The 1,657-nt window shown below is 35.6% G+C and overlaps 1 protein-coding gene across 1 annotated transcript in view; it reads left to right on the top strand.

Annotated features, from left to right (window-relative positions):
* Window positions 1-1,657, top strand: part of CNTNAP4 (contactin associated protein-like 4) — a 276,072-nt gene that overhangs the window by 41,941 nt on the left and 232,474 nt on the right. Inside the window, exon 2 of the mRNA XM_008575870.1 lies at window positions 1,371-1,481. Coding sequence (XP_008574092.1) covers window positions 1,371-1,481 — 111 coding nt within the window. The remainder of the gene's footprint in view (window positions 1-1,370; window positions 1,482-1,657) is intronic.

Raw genomic sequence — 1,657 nt, 5'->3', positions numbered from 1 at the left:
AATGGAAACCGGTCAATGTGCCACCTACATCAAGAATTAGAATATTGCCAATTTCATGACATCAAACTGTGTGCTCTTCTCTTACCCTGATTCTGCTTTCCTCCAGAGGTAAACGAGTTTGAATTTTATGATTTCCTTTTCTTTTTTAGAAATACTTTTTAAAAATTACATATGTCCCTAACCAATGCATTACTTAGCTTTGCTTTTTTCAGATTGTCAAAAACTATCAACATATGTTATATGGTCTTCTACAACTTGATTTTTTTTCACAAAAATTTTGTTTCTAAGATCCAATCGTTTTGTTTTGTGTTGCTGTGGTTCCTTTTTACTGCCCTATTATTATCCTGTCGTGAAGACACCATGATTTATTTATCTGCTCTTTGGCCATTGAATGTATGAGTTGTTAATTATTTTTTTTGCTATTATGAGTGATGTTACTAGAAACTCTACATGTCTCCTAGTGCTCAAATGCAAGTTACTTTTCCTCAGTACTTCCCAACTTTTTTCTCTTCATGGGACACAAAAAATACTAGTATTTGTATAGCACCCTTGGGTAAGAAGACAAGGCTCCTTGAGACCAGTGGTTCATCCTAGGTAAGCTCTGTCCAGGAGGACCTACATTATCAATGGAACTGGTGTGTGAAATTTCAAATGTATGATCTAATGACAAATTGTTGTTGTAAAAGTAGTTGCTCAAGTTTATATTCCCACTAGCGGTGTGGTGGAGCGTCTCCTGGCTCACATTCTCTGGATGATATGGTGTTGTCAGACTTCTTACAACTTGCAAGTTGACTGTCTGTAAAATAGTATCCAATTGTAGTCCTGATTTCTGTTTCTTTTTACTGATAAGTTTCAGCATCAATTTTTATAGGTTCTGGCTCTGAAGTCTCTGGTTGTACCTTGTGCCATTTTTTTCTAGTGTGTTTTCTAATTGATCTAAAGGTGGTGTCTGTTTTTCTTCATTTTTTGTTTTGTTTTCCTTTGTTTGGATTACTAACTGCATACTGGCTCATATGTTTTGCATGTACTTTCTGCATCTTGTAATTTTTCTCTTCACTTTACGCTATCTTTTGGAAAACATAAGTTCTTGATTTTAATATAGTTAAATTTATGAATCCTATTTTTATGATGAGGTATTTTTGTTTCTGTTCTCTTTCTCTATTTCCATATTCTTCTGTCTTTAAGTTCTTTTTCTTTTCCGATTGAACTTTACAGGCCTCCAGTAGAATATTGCATATACATGGTGGCATATTTTTAGAGACCTTAGATCTTAGTTTTTGATGTTGCTGTGTTGTTTGTTTGTGTCTGCTGATCCCAAGAAAGCTGTCAGCACTGCACTAACGCTCAGGTGGCATTTTTCCTCCTGGCAGATGATTGTGACGACCCACTTGTGTCTGCCTTGCCTCAGTCATCATTCAGCAGTTCTTCTGAGCTCTCCAGCAGTCATGGTCCTGGCTTTGCAAGGCTAAATAGAAGAGATGGTAAGTCTGCTCTTTTCCTCTGATCGGTCCATGGCAAATCTCATTAATTTTTCATTCTCTTTTAAACAATTATTGTAAGTGATATATTGTAAAAGGAAGTAAATTTCTGAATAAACAAATGGTTAACACTCATAAGATGTATATGACATCTAACTTCCGTTCTGGAATGGCAAAGG

The sequence above is a fragment of the Galeopterus variegatus genome, unplaced genomic scaffold (assembly GCF_000696425.1).
Source record: "Galeopterus variegatus unplaced genomic scaffold, G_variegatus-3.0.2 Scaffold1248, whole genome shotgun sequence".
Classification (NCBI taxonomy): domain Eukaryota; kingdom Metazoa; phylum Chordata; class Mammalia; order Dermoptera; family Cynocephalidae; genus Galeopterus; species Galeopterus variegatus.
This window is presented reverse-complemented; position numbering and strand designations above follow the sequence as displayed.